Genomic DNA, 20,857 nt, shown 5'->3' on the forward strand with positions numbered 1-20,857 from the left:
GCAGTGGCACAAACCACGAACAATGGTAATTAAAATTAGATTTTTTTTTTAAATTGGTCTCTGTTTTGATTTAAAGTGACCCCATTCACAGTAAATGTGTTATCTGTTAGGGTGTGAAGCCAGGACCCATAAACTCCATGGTCTTTACCAAGCCAGTACCAAACAGGATGGTCCAGACTGGAGTAAGGTAATTTGCGCGGTGCCCTTCCACCCATCTGTTAACTTAAAAATGCATGTTGCTATTTGTTAATTTGCTGTATCTATTACCCGTTACTAATTTGTTGTATTGCCTTAATTCTTTGCAGGAGTGGATTCTACAGAGGCATGGTGGGGCCACTACCAGATCCCTGCATGTTCAGAATCACTGAGGCGTATGCGAAATTCAGCATCGAGGACAGGCCGCTTGTGACCACTATGAACATGGGACCTGTCCTGACAAGCCCCTGGTGGAGAGTGCCGTCGGGTTGGTGCAGGAGGGCAGTGTTCTGTCTTATCAGCAGCCAGTTTTGACATCCCGGTACATCACAATACACCATGACACACCACCAACACCGCACTTGCCTCTGGAGGGGTACGTTATGTCGCCATCTGATTGTGCCTTTGTGTGCTCAGAAGAGTAGCTGCTACATCTCAACAGCTTGGCTGTAACAATAGAACTGGCTCACAGAATAGAGGAGGCTACACGTGAGCAAAGTTCTAGCTCAGAGTGGCATCTGCTCCGCAAACACAGGTGTTTCGAGAGGTGTGTCATGTTCGAGGCCAGAGCTCTGCGGAGTCACTTGCAGAGCGCATAATAAAGGGTACAAGGCAGACAGCAGATATGAGGAGAGGTGCTGAGATGGAGCCTGTAGTAGCAGCTGAGTACAGTAGGCTATTGAATGTAAACTACTCACCCAGTGGTCTTGTCATTCACCCCCATACTCCCTGGCTTGGTGCCTCCCCCGATGGAGTTGTTTTTGACCCCACTGAATACCCCCACTTTGGGCTTGTCGAATTCAAATGCCCTAATGTGCAAAACTATGTTGATTGTAGTTATGTAAAAATGGAGTGTGGTTCCCTTAAACTTAAGAAGAGCCATGCCTATTACTGGCAAGTGCAAGGACAACTGCTTGTGACTGGGATGCAGTGGTGTGACTTCGTAGTGTGGGCGCAGGAGGACTACCTTGTGGAACGAATATACACAGATCCAGAAGTGCAAAAAGCGATCAGAGAAAGAGCTGACCATTTCTTTTTATGAGTTGCTTTCATACTTAGAAAGTATTCATGAATGTATAACTTTGCTTTTGATATAGGCTAGCCTATTTTACTCCTGTATTACAAATGTTAAATGATTTCCAGCAGACAGATGGTTATGAAGATAGCATATTACTTCACTGAAAAACAAAGCTGGTTTATTTTGCACATGATCTCGCACACAAATCTGAAAACTAAACAGTTTTGCAGTCATTCATTTAGTTTGACAGTTATTGAGTTGATTCGAGTTTAGTTGTGGACCAGTGATGTCTGCTCCACAACTAAATCAACTCTCAAACTAAATTAATGTCTGCAAAAGATGTTTACAGTTTTTGGATATGTGTGAGATCCTGTGCAGAATAGGTCAGCATTGTTTTTCTGTGAAGTTCTCCTTTAAGTACTTGTTAACTAGAAGTATGTCCTGATGCAGTAAACGCATATTTCTTCCACCTACTGTAGATATAAAAATCCTGCTGAGATAGTTTAGTCGGTCATATTTGGAGGCTGTTGTTAGTGCCTGCTTGGAATTTAAAGCCCCTCCCATATGGCTCCTGCAGCAATGGGGGTCAAACTACCTGCAACTTAAACAATGTTAAGAATAAATGATGCACTTGAGAATTTCCATTGTATTTAGTATTTTTCTATTCTTCATGGAACATACAGCAGTGTATAGAACTCTCAAACTTAGCTACCTAATTTCCTAAGAAGTGGCGCCACTCTGTTAAATTGTGGAACTGATCTAGTGTCGCTATGATTTTGCCCACAAGAGGGCAATGAAAGACCAATAATGACAAAAGCCTTTTCTAGGTCATCCGTTTTAGCAGCCTGCAGAATTGAAACATGTTCACATACAGCATCATCCTGATGGTATGAATACAGTAAGTTGTCATAATTGTCAAAATTGACGTTTGTGTAGCTTACATTGTCATCAACCTTAATCATTTGAGGGCTTTGCAATCACACAGCTGTCAAAAATATATTGCAGTGATGAAGGCCACTCCACAGCCTGATGACACACACACACACCCCACACACACACACACACACACACACACACACACACACACACACACAGTCACCGGTGTGCTAAATGAAAGAGACTAGACCCTGTGGAATGTGTGTGTTGTGCCATGCCCCAGCTGGAAAAGGTCAAATGGAATACAAGAGGGTGTGCCACAGAGCCACACATCTATCTACTGTGTCTGTCTGATGATCAGTCAGCAACAAACACATCCTACCCTTCCTTGATGCTTTCAGTATGTACAGTAATGACTTCTTGATACTGTACATTCAGTTTCTGATGAAGTCATCTGTGTAGGCGACAGCACAGCAGCAGGCAAAATGCATATAGGCTAGTTCCATTTTGTGTAGGCCTACTCACAGGGACTTGAAGTGTCTTTAATCGATGATACAAATACAATTTTGATTTCAATTACTTTTTAGTTAACCTTCTTTGGAGCTTCTGTTGGCTGATTGAAGTCGACCTGTATAAAAATGTATTTAATTTCCTGAACTCTGGATTCTTCCTCTCACTGGGTAAGTGTTGTATCTGTGTGGACAATGTTGAACTCCTTTTCTCTATATGTTTTGGAAACTGGGGCACATTTGCATGGTTAAAGTGTGTGCACAGTAGCCTGTAGGTGAAGTACAGTAGGTTACTGGAGCAACAGACAGGAATGAATGAATGACTGGCATGTTTCCCAAGGAGCGCTTATTACGTGACACCAATGTGACAGTTATGTAAAGATGATTCTTGACACCTGGGGAGTGGATCTGTGCCAGTCATGTAAGACGATTCCTGTGTTTAAAAAAGATGGGTGGTAATGTTCACCCACTTGTGTGTTAAGCAGTAATGGCCACCTGAATAGTAGATGTGATGTCTTGACTCTTGGACTGGTCTTGTTTCATGGCAGATAGTGTGTCCTGCCCAGTAGGCCTCCACTGAGTTTGCTAAAAGGAGATGACACTGATCTATGGCAGCCTTATTTATTTTCTAGGTTATGGATTGGAGTATGAGATTTGCTATTTGTAACCTTTCACTCATAACTCAAAAAGAGTAGTAGATAGAGGGTTCTCCACGCATCAGGTGCTTCTCAGTTTGAGGACAGCAAACGTCCAGGAAACAAAGGAGAGACTGGAGCGCACTGATAACTTTACAGCTTTTATTAGTGCAAACAGGTGACTAACGTTAGCACACTGCTAACAGTTGGCAGTGTGCTCCAGTCCCTCCTTTGTTAACTCAAAAAGAGTGTTGGCGCCTCCTCCTGCTGGCTTCTCCTGCCAGGCTGTGTGGCAGCAGGTTGAGAGGTTGCAGCCAGGGTTCTTTACTGCTGATCTAACCCCCTTCACTGCTGACTGGGTTGTTTTGACAGGCCACAGGTTAACTAAAACTAAAAAAGGATAAAATCATCATGAATGGAAAAGACATAGCCTAGTAGGCTAGCCTGAAAAAATAATTAAATATGATGAACAAAAATGTTTTCCTGAATCCAAAAGTAAATCCAAAAGTAAATTATACTATGCCCTTCCAAAAGGTAGCTATTTTCTGTCTTGAGATATGTTGATATGGAAATATACGAGTAAGCTACTACCATAGGCCGATAGAGGCCCAACTGCTTACAATACATAACTTAAGAATAGGAAACAATAAACCAACACTAAACAGTTTTAAACACTGAAACCAGTAGAACAAACATGCTATAAATGAAATTAAATTAATTAGCCTACTCTTGAAATTAAATGGAAAAATGTAGGAAATCCTAATCCTTGATGGCTAAACCTAATTCAAAAGGAGTCTTGCACGTCAGCCCCTCCACAAAAGGAGGTCGGTGCTCTCAGGACAGGACAGTATTCAATGGACAGTATTCAAAAGTTCAATGGACAAACCAAAGAGGATCCTGGAGCACAACTGAGTTTGCTAAAAAAAAAAAAAGAGTCCTTTGACTCTGATGAAGACTAGTCTGGGCACCTTTCACCCCGCTTTTTGTCATGGGGGCGTAAACCACGGAACCAGAATGAACACCGAAAAGACGTGCGCCAAAAAACGTATTTGTTGCCGTTAGCTTGACGTCTCTTTCCTCGATTAATTGTCTGATGCAAAGCTTCTGTATTGGCTTCTACAAGAACTTCTTCAAAAAGTTCGTTCGGTACGTCCATCTTTTGTTTTGTTGTTTGCCGTTCTGATACTTGTGTCAAATTGTCAAGTTAACGTAAAAGTTGACGAGCTAGAAACACTGCCCTTAGATAAGTTATTTTTTATTGCATGCTGATTAATGCCTTTATAAGCCTCATGTTTTCCCTAGACCTAATTATTTCCCAAATTCGGTTCCGGATTTTGGCCTGTAACAGTAGGCTAGACCATTTTGTATTCATGCACTTGAATAAGTGTGGAAAATGCTAGTTCAATGGATTTGTAGCGAACTGGATAGCCTCGACGCGAAAATCTGGATAATGCTTGTTTCCTCTTTCGTTGTTTTGTACTGTTGTCGTTGCAGACTGAATGCGATCTCAGTCGTCACCAGTCATGCCCCATATTGACAACCGAAGAAAGACTTGAGAGGAGAGGAGGCGGAAAAAAGGAGTGGAGATGCCGGGGATTGAACCCGGGGCCTCATACATGCAAAGCATGCGCTCTACCACTGAGCTACATCCCCCTACCGGTTGTTCGTCGGTGCTACAGTGCTACTTAAAGGCTAATGCCGAACTGAACGTGTCTTCACAGATTGATTTTGACTTTTCTCTTTACTGGGAGAAAGTAGGCCTACTGTTTGGTTTCCTCAATAACAATAAAAACGTAAAGAATGAAGAATTATATAATTTTGTATCCGAGCGTTTTGGGTTCTTTGTATATTGTTTATGTGATGGAATAAGGAGACCGCTTCTTGTTGAGAGCTGCTGCCACTTCTTTACTTGGTCAGGGGCGAGAGAGATAGAGAGAGTGAACACACTGTCCACTTCCTCTTCCGGACTTCACAATAAGAGTAGACATTAACATAGAACAGTCTGCTACAATTTCATATTTATAATTCCAAATTTAGCCATACTAAGTTATTCATTCTTATTTGAACAGAACATGAAACCAAACAACGTTAGGCCTACATTAAAACCATTTGAACAAAAGAAGAAAAAAGAAAGAAAGCTGCAAAAACGGTTGGTTCGTGTTCTTTATTGTTTTCATTTAGAAATGTCTCCCTGACTCTGATGTTTTGTCTTCTTTATTGTTATTTGTATGTGGTTGTTTTGTGTTTACCTGCCCCTAATTCAGGACTGATTACCACCACACCTGCACTTAAAGAGGCTCTAATAGCCTCCACACTCAGTGTGGACTGCTGCAGAGTAGGCTGCTTTGTCTGCTGTTTCCCATTCCCTTGTTGTTTCTTCCTCCAGATGCATTAGGCTATTTGAGTAAGTTGTAGTTATTGTGTCTTTAGTGCATTGATTTAATGTGGTTTGATTTAGATTTATTTGATTACATTTTGTTTAGTTAAAGCTGCTGTTTCCCTTTGTTGTTTTAACTAACACCTAACTAACTAACTTAGAGACACCAAATCATTTTCTGTTGTACCATCTGCAACCTCAACATCAAGGGGTCTGAACCCTTTAATAAACACCCTTGAAACGTTCCTCTGGTCCTCTTCACTCTGACCGGTGTCTCACTTGCTGAGGCTAAGAGTAACCACATTTTAACAAAAGAAGAAAAAAAGAAAGCTGCAAAAACTGATGTGTTTATTTTCATTTAGAAATGTCTCCCTGATCTCCTCTTTATTGTTATGTGATTGTTTTGTGTTTAACTTGGCTAATAAAGATGTATAAAACAAGCTGCAAAGTCTAGTCATTGATGACATCACTCACTGATGATGACCGATGGCATCATCACCGATGACATCACAATTGCTTGCGTGATCACTGACATCTTCACCAATGGTGACGGGTGTCATATTACTGATGTATGACACATCATCGGCAACCTGGCCACTTTCTTTCGGCGACCTGACTTTCTTTCTTTCATGGGGACAGAAATATAGTATATACAGACATACTATGGACAGTCCTCTTATAGACACCTCAGCACCTAGTGGACATGCAAAAGAGGAGACCTGTAAAAGGAGCTTGTGGCAGCCAGGGAAGGGTATTTTTGTCCTGGTTGAGATTCAATTATGTAATCTGAGGTTGAACTCAGCCTGCCCTGCACGTTTTCAACCCTTGCACTCTCCCTGTGTTGTGTGTGTGTACACTGTACGTATGTAAGTAAGTAAAACTTTATTTATATAGCGCCCTTCACAGCACAAATGCACAGTGCTTTACATCAGTAAGAAAAGAAAAGCAAGAAAAGCAATACAGTGCAATAGAACAATAGATTAAAAAACCAACGAGGTACAATAAAAGCATGGGATAAAACAATAAAGTAAAAAGTAAAAGCAGTGATTGTTTATCGATTGCCAAAGGCCTGTCTGTAAACGTGTGTTTTGAGCTGTTTTTTAAAATGTGTTTGTATTGTGCATGATGACCCAACCAGTTGAACTTTTGCATGGCAATCATTCTTGAAGGGGACAAAACATTTCCTGTGTTTTTCTAATGTGGAGCAATCACATATGACATTCCTTTATTTTTGATCAAAATCAACTTACATGTAAAAGTGATTTCGATCCCCCGCTTACACACACACACACACACACACACACACACACACACACACACACACACACACACACACACACACACACACACACACACACACACACACACACACACACACACACACACACACACACACACACATTTTTGAGTTTGTTGAAGAAATGTCATAAAGTGAACAAGTGGGAATGTCGCTGCGAACACAATATGAATTGAGGTCATGATGAATGAATGGAAAATGGTATTTGTACCTCAGTTTCTCTCTGATTTAATCCTAGGTGCTATTTTTAGCTGCGGGCCATGTTTTGGTTCAGAGTTCGGGGACTCAGCTGAGCAGGGGGCTCGTCTTCCCACACTGGAGAAAGACTAAGATGGGGTTAATAAAGATATATTTAAAGACAGAAACAGAGAAACGGCTAATACACAGTGGTTCTCAATTATTATTAATTTTTTACATCAAGTACCCCTAAACTGAAACCAAGACCACAGACCCTGATTTGATAAGAGTTTGCCCCAGGGTCCCCCATCTGATACGATTTTTGCTTTTAGATGATTTATTACAGAACGCGTATGAAAGCCATGAACAAAATAGTCATACATTCTGTCATTGTCTTAATTATGGATGCAATTATAGTGGGACCACCCTCGAGGACCCCTGGGGCCGGGGCACCCACACCCTACATACAGTAACAGAGACAGACTGAAAAACAATGCTTTCTCATCAGCCAAGTTATCCTAATCCTTTGGGGATTAAAATAGCTAACTTGTTAAGTTTCATAATATCCTCCAGAGGAGCGCGTATGAGGGGCTGCCACACACCCCCCCCCCCCCCCCTCCCAGAGAGCACAGCCTGTCCTTACTGTGTTTTCCAGTGCACCCCTGCCAAGGACACCACTTCCAGGCCCTGTTTGTTTAAGCCTTGTAGGGACAGACCCATGGGATACTCGCATGGCCTGAGGATTGTAGGAGGACTGGAGAAGGGAAATGGGACAAGCTGTGCAGTGTTGGGGGGGGGGGGGCGAGCGACACCTGAAGTCAGGCATGTCCAAAGTCCGGCCCTGGGGCCAATTGCGGCCTGCGGACAGATTTCAAGTGTCTCTCAGCTTGTCTCTCAAAATATACTATATGTGGCCCTCCACACAGTATTGGTTAATCAAGCAAGTTCAATTTGCATTTTTTGCCCCTTCACCTAACGATGACAGCACTATCATAGTTTGTACAAGCACCAGGTAGGAACAGCACATATATGCAGAACTAATGTTTTCAGATGGTAAACAAAATACAATTGTATGTGATTTTTTTATTTTATTTTTTTATAACCCATATGATGTGAGAAGCAAACCCCCCCCCCCCCCCCCCCCCCCCGCACCCTTCCCAGCATCTTCACATTATCTAATCTGGCCCCCATTCAAAAAAGTTTGGACACCCCTCCCTGAAGTCCTATGGGCTGCTCCTCTCTCTCCCCAGCGTAGAGGGAAGTGCACCTGCAACCTTTAAGGTTTGAGCCACCAGGCGTTCCTCCAGGGCCCCACTATATCCCACGCTGTGTTTTGGAATGATGACAGGGAGTCACCATGTTGTGTCTGTGACTTGGGGGGGGGGGGGGGGGGGGGGTTATCCAGGGACTGTAGAGTGCCGTGAGGGTGCAGCATGTTTGGACATGCAGTAGAAGAGCTACCTGGATGGTACAGTCTATGGGAATAATGAGAAAACACTGTATGTGCGCCAATGATAATTTTATTAGTTCACATTTGGCATCGCAGTAGACATTTTCTCAACACACACATGCACACACACACGCGCACACACACACACACACACACACACACACACACACACACACAGTACATAATAGACATTTGGACAAACATTTTGGAGCTTGCAGTATTAACGGCTTGGTATATATATAGCCTAAAATTGGTCATTGAACCTTTAACGGCCATGTTTTCCTTATTTCCCCTCGGGATTTATACATGTTGACATTTTATTCTGCTTTGTCAGTGTTTTGCATGATAATATTAAATATAGTAGAAACAGATCGACCCGTCCCCGGACCACAGAAAATTCTCTCACAACCCCCTTGAGGGGGTCCGACCCCCAGGTTCTGTTCTAGAGAGCTATAATCTGTGGCCCTGCTGTGCAGTAAGCAGGCCAATCACATGGCTGCTGGCACTGCGAAGCTTGTGTGAACACAAGGGAGCTGGTCTGACCTATCTTCTGCTGCTACCTCCTTATCATCTGCCAGCAGCCAGCTAGACAGGAGGAGAGAGGCCTGAGGGGAGAGGGAGAGAGAGAGGCACCAAAAATTAAAAATAAACACTGAGATGGGAGGAGTCAGGGGTTAATAAGGAGATATAGGAAGTGAACTAAAAAGTAATAACTAAAAACAGCGATCTAAAAAAAAACTAAGAGTATATCAACAAATCAAGTCAAGATTGTAAGAAGTATTTCTTCATACTTCAACCAATCAAAACGTGCCTGATCTCCGACATCATCGGTTTCAAACAAGAGAGCAGAGTGGATGGGGCCTTCGCTGCTCAGCTCCACCCTCATGTTTTGGTCTTCTCTCCATGCCTTCACAATTACATCAGCATGTTTTTAACTGTGGTTATTCCCTTTCTACAAGCAATCCAACTTTTTATTATTCATCGTGTCTGTATACATTTCTATGGCCCACACAGCAAATACTTGAGAGTTAGAAAAATGATCTGGTACGAAAACAGTTCAGATACTTTGAACTTTGGCCTCCTTCTAGAGGAGGAGAGCGTTAGCGTGGCTGTTACACTGCGCCCCATCTGGATTTATTTTAAATCTACTCAACCAAACACTGGACTTTGGAGTTAATGAAGTCCGATGGCGTTTCACAAACATGGCAGGAACAACATTTTACCATTTTGATTCGAGTGTGTGAATGAGACAAGCAGGGCGTCTCTGAGTCAACCTGTCCATCGCCACACCTAGCTAACCACAAACAAAAATAGCCGTATTTACAAGCCCAGTTTGGGTGGAAGTGTGCAACTTGCACGCCGTAGTCGGGTGACGGGTCAGGCAGGCCGGGCAGGGTCAGGCATGCCATCAAACATCAGCCCTTAAAGTGCTGCGGGTGTGTCAGACAGACACACGCACAGAGAGAGAGAGAGAGAGAGGGAGAGAGAGAGAGAGAGGGGGAGAGAGAGACAGACTTTGCATTGCTGTGACCTCTCACCTATTTTCTCCAGCCAGCCTGGGAACCTGCAGGAGTCTTGTGAAGCCAAGCATATTCTAAGAAAGCACTGATCTGACTGGATAATAATGAAAGCACTGATCTGACTGGATAATAATGGAAGAGGGAAGGGGGGGGGGGGGGGCAGAAAATGGAAAACCAGAGAAGAAGTCAATCTCCATTGCATCCTTGAGGAGCACATTCAAGCCCCGCTGGTGTGAAACTGATATGATTGTGATTATAGTAAAAACATGACTTTGCATCTCACCCATTTAAAGTTTGTTTTCATCGCAAATGTTTAATATTATATTCACCGGGGCGGTGATGACCATAAACATCCTGAACTGTTATTATTGTACATTATAGCTATTGCCGTTGCAATACATGCGCACAACAAGTTTTACCAGGTCTGTGACTTCTGCTGATTAGTCTAAGAACACAAACATAAACACCAGCACAGATGCACAAACTGTTCTGTTTGTTATGGATATCATCTTCACAGCGGGTGTGTGTGTGTGTGTGTGTGTGTGTGTGTGTGTGTGTGTGTGTGTGTGTGTGTGTGTGTGTGTGTGTGTGTGTGTGTGTGTGTGTGTGCCTGTGTGAGTTGCTTAGCACCTGGTAACTGTATAGGCCGAAACCTTATCATCGTGCCTTTAGAAAGCTCACATTGCACTGGTGCATATAGGCAGAAGAACTGGCTTACTAAGGAGTTACTAAGGAGTCTAAGGAGAGACACAGGCTTCTGTAGACACAAACCTGTTGGGTGTGGTTCATTTGCGTTGAATTTGTGTTCAAGACATCCAGTCACACCGTAGGTCTGATTATTACAACACTCATTCCCAACATAGCTAGAGTGAGCACAGTGCAGGGTCCTGCTGACCCCAAACACTGTAATTTTGGATTCCTAAAACCTCAAACTGTATATTATACACCTAGACTAGAGTATGTGTTAAAGGCAATAAACTATGAACGAAATGCTGCAGGTCACTTTACCGGAGGTCCAGGTTGCACACCGTGACCCTCACTGGACATACTATGGTCAGTTCTTATGTATTATTTTATCTGTATAACAGTTCAGGGGGAATAGACGACAGTATATAAATATAGAAAAATAAAAGAAATAAATTGAAATCTTGTACATATAAAAGCCTCAGGAGTGTTCGTAGCAAGGAATGATTGGTTTGGGCCTAGAAAGGGGGTAAGTGATTTCTGGCATCTGATACAGAGCGCAGAAAACCTCACCCCTAGGGCTGCAATAAGCTCAATCAGCATGCTGGAGGCACATGCACACACACATATACACACATGTACACACACGTGTACACTCAGTAACACACAGTCACCAGTCTGTACAATCTGTAATAGTGGGAAGACAGTGGATACTCTCAGAGCTTACTTTTCACAGGCTGCAGAGTAGAAAGTGGCCACCAGGGATTTTCAAAATCTCTTGGCAGCTCATTGGTTACTCAAATGCTGCATTCAAAAGGTAGCGTCTCTGATTGGCTGGCTATTTGTTGACTGACACTTGCGAGTCCCTCCCAGCCAACAGGGAGTGAGTGAAAAGAGGGATGCGGAGGGGGAGGGGGAGGGGAGAGAGGACTATTTACAAATGAAATTTAAAGCAACATGAGCAACATCACTGGACTGGGCCACTATTTATGCACCACCAGGCGGCTCATCTGGTTGATGGACTGTGGCAAACAATCACTTACTTGTATGTTCATGAATTGGATTAGCATTTACTCTAGTAAATGACCACTTTTATATCTCTGTCATAAGTGGAAAATATGCTAAGGGTTCTAAAGTTACATTCATTAGGCCTACATTGTATAACATTACACAGCATGTCTATCATCAAGTTGAACAATATTTTGTGCCTGATTGAAAATGGTGCAATCTAAAATGTAAAAGTCAAAATCTTTGTAACATAAGGCAATACTGTCTGTTGTTCAGAAGGTGACTATGGTATGCTATAACATGATAACTAAGATACATGCAGCTTTGTGCTCTTCTGTCAATAACAGAATTTAGCTACCGGTAATTAGGCATGAGGTTGACAGATTAATTACTTTTCTGTCAACAGATCCTCATCTTTCCTTGTTTTATAAGGCCTGATCTAGTTGGAGCTATAAGAGCACAGACTGACTGACTCAGGATCAGTTTACCCTCCCCCAGCCCCAGACCTTGAACAGCAGGAAGGTCGATGTATAAGCTGATCCTAGATCAGTATCTGAGTAAAGTCACCATTCCCATCTGGATGCAGGCAGGTTGACAGCTCCGACTGTTTTCCCCAACCCCCACCCTGTTACCAAGAGAGGCCCGGCTTGCATCTTGTGTAATATTCCTATTGGCTGGTTGCTGGAGTGGGCAGGGCTAAGGGGCGTCACAGAGAGTATTGTGATCTCACAATCAGCTGTTTTGTACGTTCTACATTCTGATCCGAGGATCAGCTGGAGGCAGCAATAAACAGAAGGAAAATCTGCAGGGGGGAAATAGAGCAAGAGGGAAAGCTGCAGATGTTATAACCCGAAACAACAGTGTAACATTTTTACACGAAGCCCTTCTTCTAAGAAGAAAGCCTTTTATTTTTTTTATTATGGTGTTTTAACTACCTCACTAAAGGCTACCTAAAGCTATGCTTTAAGAATTGTCGTTTCTACTGTGTGTGATCTCGTTTACAACTTGAATTATATTGCAAAGGCAGGTAAGCTATATTCTTTATTTATTTTTGCTTGAATGTATTGGTGTGTTTATAGTGTCAAACTGATATGCTCAAGTGGTATCAAACAGCTGTGCCTGCCAGTGGATAGAATAGAATCTGCTGCATTCTTCATCGGCCTATCCAAATTATGCTAATCAGATGTGAGCCATAATGAAAACACAACAGAATCCGTGTTATTACGGAATTACATCGCAAATTGCATAATGCTATACCTTTGTCGATTATTATGCGCATCAAACTGTTTATAGGTCATGATGAATAGATTTGAAAGCTGTAGCCTACTAGCTGCTCAAACCAAATGGCATCGCTTCGACGTCCTATATTAAAAAGAAAGGACACCAAGCTGTCATAGCCTAGGCTACACGTACGGGACGACGCTGCAGCCGTTGTTTTGTAAATAGCACCAAATGCTGGTGCTGAAACAAGTCAAGGGCGGATGTTGACGTTATTATGTGCGGCGGGCATTAACGTCAATGTTTTCTAAACGTTAAATATGCTCGGAGTAGCAGTTCCCTGTGTTTATTTGAGCTAGCCAGTCGATGCCTTTGCCTTTCGTGCGCTGCCGCCGCTGAGCCAAACTGTCATTGCTTTGACCCTTCTGAAGCTGGAGCCTAGTACAGCTTATAGGCTACGGGTAATTCATGTTTAACCTGGATAGCCTACATAAAGACTTGCCTTCCGTGGGTTGTCGGTAGGCTGACTGAAGGTGGAGGTTGAGGTTTAGATTTTCCCACATACAATCAAGTTATCTTTCTGCATTTGAAATGTAAACATTGCTTGCTCTGCGCAGGATTTTTTTTTCTCTCCATCACAATGTCAATGGATTTCAATGACAAAACCGTTATTGACGATAGAAAGCGTTGGGTGTGTCAATTTCTTATTCGGCGTATAGTCCTGCTAAATGTAGTTTATGTAATAACCTGTATAGCCTTCCATTATCTAGTTGTATTTTTCCCTATGCTTGCCTCTTTTTTCCCTCTGGTGGCCAAATAGGCTGCAGCAGCCTCTCTCTTCAGCGCCAGTGACGCGAGTACATGACGTCATGGGCGTCTTGTTTTTATTTTGTGAGCGCCCTCCCATCTCGCTCTGCCCCGCCCACCTTTTTAAAGGACAGATGCAAAGAACACACTGCAAGAGCCTTTTCACAGCTTTTTGCTGTTAAGGCAGGGTGACCTATTAATAAGGCATATCAGAATTAGGGCTGGGCGATATGGACAAAATCAAATAGCCTATCACTGTATTTTTTGACCAAATACATCGATATCAATTAGTCATCAATCATCGTTATCAATGATTAGTGCTTTCACAAAATATTTACTGACACAATATTTTCTGATAATCATCAGTCATGTGGATATAATGAGTAAGTGCATAAATAGAACAGCTATAACAGTCAAGTTCAGAAAATGACAACCTTTAAAAGCGGGAAAAGACAACACTTGTGCCGTGTCACAATTTTACACTATCCAAAATCTAAGATGATCGTCTCATATCACGATATCTATATAGTATGATATTGCCCAGCCTTATCAGAATACAACCAAAGTTCATAATGAGTAGCTCTTGACCCTGGCCTTCCCTATGAAGTTCTTACTCTGCTGGGGGGGGTAATCATAATATAATCACACATTAGGTCTAATACTAAAAGAACATTATATTTTTCCTGGATTTTTCTGAAGAACTTTACACTTTCTACTTAACATGTGTCAAAATGCATCAACAAGTTGTCAGACACACATGCTCTATATATATTGATCGATCAGTTCCCTCTAGTATCATTGATTTGACTCGAAAGCACGTTTTTCCCTATAATGCAGCTGATCAATGTGGGCAGCACAGCTGTTAGTTGTTGAGTAATGGCTGTGCACAACATGTGCCATATGAGCTATTTCAGATAACATGTCTTATTACACTTTGTCTATTTCCATATCAGTGGAGATTTCTTTCTTCTTCTATTCGCGGTATCAGTAGCTATATTTACACCATGGAGATAGCATTGAATTAGCGTGTACAGCCAGCAACCTGATAAAATTGTTTTTTATCAAGGAAGTGCTCCATGGTAGTCCCTCTCTCTTTCTCTCTCTGTTTGTGTGCATGTTGTACATGATGTATATGCTTTTATACCCGGATGAATAGAAGACAGGGAAGCAATGCAGTTTGTCATTGCTGCTTTATGATTGTTTGCTGCACTTAATGCAAAGCAACTCTGCAGGACTTCCCACCAAAACCTTTGTTTATCCAAATGATCTGTCCCGGTCTTGTGACTTCGTTTCTGTGCCTCCAGGAAAATGCATACAAATAAGGACGAGGATGGGACCTGGCTGAGACTGAATCAAAATGAGCTAATGACCCCCAAAAAAACCAGCAGCAAGCTTGTAGCTTCTCATGTCGCTATTTCACACACAACCAAACGGAACCTTTGACAATGAGTATAGCCTATATGTTGAAATGGTTCTAAAAAAAAACAGTTCTCAGGGCAAATGAAAGACACCATGTCTGAGTTCTGAAATTTCAGAAGTGTGCGGGGGTGTCTTTAGGAGGAGACTTTCCCCTTATGGTCCCTGGTGTCACCATGGCAATAGTCCTCACAAGGACAGGAAGTGTCACCTTCCAAACAAGCATCCATGTATATCTCCTTACATGTCTCTCTGCTCCTTATATAAATCTTTCCCTCACGCACACTTCTTCCTTTGTCCTTATTCTGTCATTTTCTAACATCTACATATATCTATGAGCTCTGCCCAGAAGGTTAGGTTTTTGCTCTTGCGGAGTTAGCTTGTCTGTCTGTGCGTCAGCAGGCTATCTCAAAAAACCTTTGAATGGATTTTCATGCAATTTGGTGGATGTATAGGCTTTGGCTCAAGGAACAGTTGGGGAATTGTTCACTTTGGTGGAGGTGTTGCACTCTCCAAGCTCCTTCTATAGATCTGATCCCTTCAGTCGTTCCTTCTGCCTTTTGTCTCTGCCAGTCATTTTGCTTATCTGTGTTTTTGCCCATCTGTTTGTCGGCCTCCAACGTGTCCTTTTTTTAGAAAGTACCGAGTGTAATAGGCCACATTGTCAGTAGCTTTCCCAGTGGAAAATAACAGAGTGAGAGGACTATTACATCTCCCCTCTCTCGCACAGCCAATGACACAGAGTGCAAGTCCATTCTGTACAAACTAGAACAGTTGAAGTAAACACATGCGACCTTTTTACCTGTGCGTGTCTTATAACCGAGGGTTGTATAACATTACATCGTGTATATATATTTAGGTCAGGCTCTAGCCTCTGACTTTCTTTGCATTTGGTCATTGTGTACTTTTGACTTTAGTTTGACTTTGTGACAGCCTGTGTCTTTGTAGCACCTCCTAATGTTTCTCCTCTGGCCTGTCCATCTGTCCAGAGGCTTTGCTGATTGGTCGATGTTCCTCCTCTGGCCTGTCCATCTGTCCAGAGGCTTTACTGATTGGTCGTGCAAATCTAGCGGGGGCAGTGCAGGGCAGGCATTGTTCACTAACTCCTTGCTCAGTGACAGACAGTAGTAGCCTTGTATATCGCTTCCTCTCCCCATAAACATACAACATCTCATTCATTACAACATAGCTCAACCAATGTCTAGATTTACTTCATGTAGCCTCTTGTTTGATTTTAAATGACTGATTTTGATGTTTAAATGACTGACTTCTTGTTGTGGAAAAAAACAACTACCATCAGTGGTTCTCAAAATCTTTCATATGAAGGACCCTTAAACTGACAAAAATTAGACCACAGACCCCCATTTGATAGGATTTTGTCCCATGGTCCCCCATATGATAATAAGATTGATGCTTTTAAATGTTTTATTACAGAAAGTGTATAAAACTCATGACCAAAATAGTTATTGTGTTACTTATGAATGGAATTATAGCTAAATACATTACCCCCCTTTTGGCTGGGGACCCCCTGGAACCCCCTCAAGGACCCCTGGGGGTCCCCGGACCCCCATTTGAGAACCACTGGCATAGATCAGGGGTGGCCAAACTACGGCCTGTGGTCAACTGCGGCCCGCCATGAATTGGGGGAGGGGGGGAGGGGAGGTCTATTTTGCACAGTTTTTATACTGAATTTTGGGTGATCTCTGTCTTACCATTTTGGCACATCATTTGAAAAGAAAATGTAAAAAGATACAGAAATAGCCATTGTAATAGCACGTCTATGAACTACTATCGTATGTGTCGTATAGCCTACCGGTACTTATTCTGGTAGAAAACAGATTTTTGATGCCACACGGGTTTTCTGGTCTAAAAACACAGTTTTTCTTTCCGTGTAACTGGTTGAAAACTGCTGTGCTTTAAACTATTGTTTGACCCATGACTTTTTCTGTATGTGGCCCACAACCAAAGACGTTTGGCCACCCCTGGCTTTTAGATAGTCAAACGCCACTCTGTGCACAGCCTCAGTGAAGTTAAATTGTGTTAAATGCACCTGGGAATGCAATACACTTCATCCCAACTGACCTAAACACCCACATTGCTTATTAGGCCACAACTAGTCTAATATGATGGTTCTCTAACAATGTCAGCGTGACAAAGCAGCTTTTGCCTTCAGTCTATTTTCACACCTATATTCTGTTAACCAATCATTACCACATAGGTCAACCTGCCCTGAGGTTTGAGGTTCAGCCTAGCAAACTACTGACTGTAATGTTTCTGAGAATAACTATGAGAAAGTTACTACCACAATACACACACACACACACACACACACACACACACACACACACACACACACACACACACACACACACACACACACACACACACACACACACACACACACACGCACACACACACACACACATCACTCACTATGTTGATCTATTCACCTTATTCAGAAGAGACCGTCTGGCTTGACAGGCTAACAGGAAGTGTAAATACAATCAGAGGTTCCGATTGTATTTACACTTCCTGTTACTCATAAACCTGGTCTGACACATAATATGTGAGTCAAAATAGGTTTGACCAGCAGGTGAGGCAGACTAGTTTGAGCAGGTAAAATAGCCGGCGTTTTGAACAGGAAGTCGCGATACAATGGGTCAAGTGGGTGAATGACTAACCAAAATTTAAAGCAAAAAAAACCACTATACATTACAGCAGTAATGGAGAGTGGCGTTCAGAAAGGTGATTCCATTTGGCACCTTTTCTACACATTCTTGCTTTCTCTTACAAACAAGGGACAAATAGGGCTATTGGCTGTTGGGTCATTGTAAAACTGTTTGTCCCATGAACAAGACTCTTAAAAAGTGTCTGCTGACACCTGACCTTCTACCTCCCACTGATCACACACTCTCTCTCCCCCCCCCCCCATCCCCCTCTCTCTCTCTCCAGGCCTTTGCTCCAAAACCAAGTGAAACCTTACATTTGCACTACGGAAGCCTGTCCACTCCTGTTTGTCCAACACCGAGATCCAGCAAAGGGCTTCGAGTGAGAGAGAGAGAATCGGCAACCACCTTGACAAAGAATTAAAAAAAAATCAGCAACAAGAAATACCTAAACACAAATAAGAAATTCAAAGGCAGCTAGCTTTGTTGTTGTTGTTGTTGTTGTTGTTGAGGACATACAGCACCTGAATCACCAACACTTTGACCCACCGACGAAAACACAAGCAGTCATGTTTCAACGACTGAGCAGTCTGTTCTTCGGAGAGGTGGAGGAGGTGGCTGCCGCGCTGAAGGGCCCCAATCCCTGTGTGACGGAGGCTGACGAGGAGGGGTGGATGCTGGTCAACCTGCCTGGTGAGTCTCCCCCTTCAGGGACTGGAGGGTTTTTGTTTTGTTTTAGGACTGGAGGAGTTCATGTGGAATTGGAGGGGCCTTTTTTAGGAACAAACCAAATGGAGAATAGCCAAATTGTGCGCATTCATTTGCATGTTCACAGGTTACGCAGCTGAGGAAGTACATGCGTCTGTCCATTCTTGCATGACTATGGGGCACTATGTAGACTAACATCGGCCATCTAGGGATGAGGGGGCGACGGGGGTGGGGTGAGAGATTGTGGTGCGACGAGTGAAGTGGGGGGGGCGTGGTGGCGCGTCTAGACTGGTGCTTAACCATAATGCTACCATACTAAAGGTGTTGTCGGTCAGATGATGGAAACGCATGATTCTCTGTGAACATACATCTCCTTCCTCTTTGTCTATGATCTCAATCATGACAAAGGCAAGTATGAGTATGAACCTTTGTTTTGCTGCCTGCGCAAAAGCCAACCGATAGAAACAAAAAACAACATAAAAGAGATACCTCAGCAGAGTCAAGACAAACATGTCACTGACATAATCGCAACATGGAGGGTCAACATAACTAATGATATGATCTTACTTTTATGTTTTGTGTTTCCTCACCCCCTCTTCTTCCCCTCCTCCAATTTTTATTTAAATACCCTCCACATTCCCCACACCGGTATGTGTGCGCGTGCGTATGTGACCCCTTCATAAAAAATAAAAATGTCCCCTTAAAACCCGCATGGCTTTTTGAAAACCTATCACCTCTGCATCATGTCTTTGCATCAACATCCCCCTCCCACCTTAAATAATGTGTCCTTTATCGGCCACATCCCCATCACTGATCCCTGCACGGCCATGCGCTCAGGGGAAGCTGACGTCATGGAGGGCGAGAGAGACGCCCCGCTGAGAGCAGAATCATTCCCTGACAGTAAACACTCAAATCATCAAGACACACTGACAAGGACTGAGTGCCTGGCCCCCATTCCCCCCCCGCCTCGCAAGCGCCGTAGGACGCACAAAGGTCGGGCACGGGACACAGCGGTAGCGTCATCGTCATATGGCCCCCTGTCTCGTCCTAGCGCGAGCCCGTCAGACTCGGGCGCCGCTACGCCCGTGACCCGGCGGGTCAGACGGGCCAGACTGTCCGTGCCCTCCACCCCGTCCATGTCCCCCGGCTCCGGGAGCGAGCGCGGAGGCAGCGGGGGTAGCAGTAGGGCAGGCTCAGAGCGAGGCTGCATGGATGAGAGCTGGTTTGTCACCCCTCCCCCCTGTTTCACTGCAGAGGGAGCCACAGCAGAGGCCAGCCCGATGGAGGACCTGCTTATAGAGCACCCCAGCATGTCCGTCTACGTCTCCCCCAACAACCTGTCCATGGTCTCGAATGGCAACCTGTCTATGGTGGGAGAAGAGAGCATCATTAGCCTGGCGAGCAGCGTGAGGTGAGGAGCGCAGCACGCGTGACACGCTTTTGCCTTCATGGCTTCTTTTCAGCATCAGCATCATCTGTCAGAATAACGACACGTTCTTCTCTGCTCCTCTCTCCTCTCCCGCAGCAGGGTAGCTGAGCCAGCCGCTGCCCCGGCCACCCGCGCTACGATGCCCACCAGGGTGAGCCGCGGAGCAGCTGCCCAGGCCGGAGCTCTGGCCAAGGTCACCCAAGTGGCGAGGGTCCAGCGTGGCAAGGCTCGTATCGAGAGGCGCCATCTGGGCCGCAATCGCATCCAACGCCAAAACCGCACCAGGGAGCAGGTTCCTCGCCACGCGGCGCACGCCAGAAACACCTTCCTACACCAGCCCAGCCAGCGCAACTTCTGCCACTAAACCTTCCAGCCAGCAGGGGGCATCGTTTACTCTGAGGTCATTAGTGCATAGATAAGTCCAAGACACACACACACACACACACACACACACACACACACACACACACACACACACACACACACACACACACACACACACACACACACACACACACACACACACACACACACACACACACACACACACACACACACACACACACACACACACACACACACACATATTTAAACATGTTCACCCACTCAGAATTAGCTTTCATTTGTGCACATTATATAGGCGTAATGTTACACGTACTCAGATACCAGTAGCCTGCACTTTCATAGGTTTAGACACAAACTGATTTCACCCACTTCTATTCTGTTGCCCCATTCGCCTTTATGAACCAAGCCCTCGACAGAGATCAGGCAAACCCTCTTGTACTTATATGTCCATTGTCCAAACAAATGGGGAAAAAAAGTCTCCAAAACTTTATACAGCTTGGACTTACTGAGAATAATGTGTAG

At 43.8% G+C, this 20,857-nt stretch overlaps 1 protein-coding gene across 2 annotated transcripts; it reads left to right on the forward strand.

Moving 5' to 3' along the window:
- Nucleotides 1-12,547: 12,547 nt before the first annotated feature.
- tp53inp2b (tumor protein p53 inducible nuclear protein 2b) lies at nt 12,548-20,407 on the forward strand. 2 transcript variants are annotated; one of them, XM_083641033.1, is made up of 4 exons: nt 12,548-12,773; nt 18,140-18,546; nt 19,399-19,972; nt 20,087-20,407. In XM_083641033.1, the coding sequence occupies exons 2-4, from the start codon at nt 18,423-18,425 to the stop codon at nt 20,352-20,354; spliced, it is 966 nt and encodes a 321-aa protein (XP_083497159.1). In that variant the 5' UTR covers nt 12,548-12,773; nt 18,140-18,422; the 3' UTR covers nt 20,355-20,407. The 2 variants fall into 2 exon arrangements, with proteins under 2 accessions (XP_083497159.1, XP_083497160.1); XM_083641034.1 differs by having other exon boundaries at nt 19,816-19,972.
- The last annotated feature ends 450 nt before the right edge of the window (nt 20,408-20,857 follow it).

This window comes from Poromitra crassiceps, assembly GCF_964638095.1.
Source record: "Poromitra crassiceps genome assembly, chromosome: 8".
Classification (NCBI taxonomy): Eukaryota; Metazoa; Chordata; class Actinopteri; order Beryciformes; family Melamphaidae; genus Poromitra; species Poromitra crassiceps.